General features: G+C 40.8%; 1 protein-coding gene across 1 annotated transcript; it reads left to right on the forward strand.

Annotated features, from left to right (window-relative positions):
* The first annotated feature begins 283 nt into the window (after window positions 1–283).
* On the forward strand, window positions 284–1,173 carry LOC120207711 (protein C2-DOMAIN ABA-RELATED 4-like). Its single transcript, XM_039207134.1, has 3 exons — window positions 284–536; window positions 623–718; window positions 797–1,173. The coding sequence occupies exons 1-3, from the start codon at window positions 333–335 to the stop codon at window positions 1,100–1,102; spliced, it is 606 nt and encodes a 201-aa protein (XP_039063065.1). The 5' UTR covers window positions 284–332; the 3' UTR covers window positions 1,103–1,173.

A 1,173-nucleotide genomic window follows, 5' to 3' on the forward strand; every position in this document is an offset into this window, starting at 1 on the left:
GTGTATGGGACGTGAATTGAAGAAGCTTCATAATCGGACGACCAATCATTTGGCATACAGGTACCGCTTCTCCCTGTCAAGCTTGTGGAATATAAACCCTACATCCCTTTCTCTGCATTTGTGTCCAAACCTCCATTCTTTCCAACCTACTTCCCTAAGAAGTTTCTCTCTTTCTCTCAACCAAAGTGATATCGGGCGAATCCCTGCAACACAATGAGTAATGCCTCCTTATGCCTTTCTTCTGCATCTTCTTCTGTTACTTCTAAAATTATTTTCATTTATATTTTTCTGTTTTGATAGAGGTTGAGAAGGAGACGAGAAAGCTTCTTCAGATGGCTGTACAAAGGAGGAGGAGATTAAGAGCAACAATGCACAACTTGATCGTAGGCTCTCCAAAAGAAGGCAACGAAACGACAGTATCTTTGACGGACAACTTGATGGGTCTGCTACGAGTTCATGTCAAACGGGGTGTAAACCTTGCTGTTCGGGATGTCCGAACCAGCGACCCTTACGTTGTTGTTAAGATGGGCCACCAGGTCTTCTTTTTGTTCTGTTGTTTCAATATTAATTTTCACCTTCATAACAATCATAATATATATCATTTGTGAATATTTTTTAGCAGAGACTCAAGACTCGTATGGTAAAGAAGGATGTAAATCCCGAGTGGAATGACGATTTAACTCTGTCCATTACAGATCCTAATATTCCAATCACGCTGGTAAGTATCTTGATTACTATACTCCATAACTTGATCCTTAAAGCATTCCTTTGTTTAACTATTTGTGCATGACTCCAGACTGTGTACGACCATGACACATTTACTAAGGATGACAAAATGGGAGACACTGAATTTGAGGTTAGCCCATATATAGAAGCCTTGAAAACACATACCAATTTGGATGAAATCCCAAGTAAAACCGTGCTATCAAGAGTACAACCAAACGCCTCCAATTGCCTAGCCGAGGAGAGTCTCATATACTTGTACGAAGGGAAGATCGTCCAAGACCTTGTCCTCCGATTACAAAACGTCGAGTGTGGTGAAGTGGAAATTCAACTCGAATGGATTCACTTTCCTGGATCTAAAGCCTTCCTAAGTCAATGAATGTTTGTTTTGTCTGTCTTCTATTTATTCCCCACGTTTCCACAATTGGACGCCTTCTCACTTTGCTGCTT

The sequence above is a fragment of the Hibiscus syriacus genome, unplaced genomic scaffold, assembly GCF_006381635.1.
Source record: "Hibiscus syriacus cultivar Baekdansim isolate YM2019G1 unplaced genomic scaffold, ASM638163v2 tig00000483_pilon, whole genome shotgun sequence".
NCBI lineage: Eukaryota > Viridiplantae > Streptophyta > Magnoliopsida > Malvales > Malvaceae > Hibiscus > Hibiscus syriacus.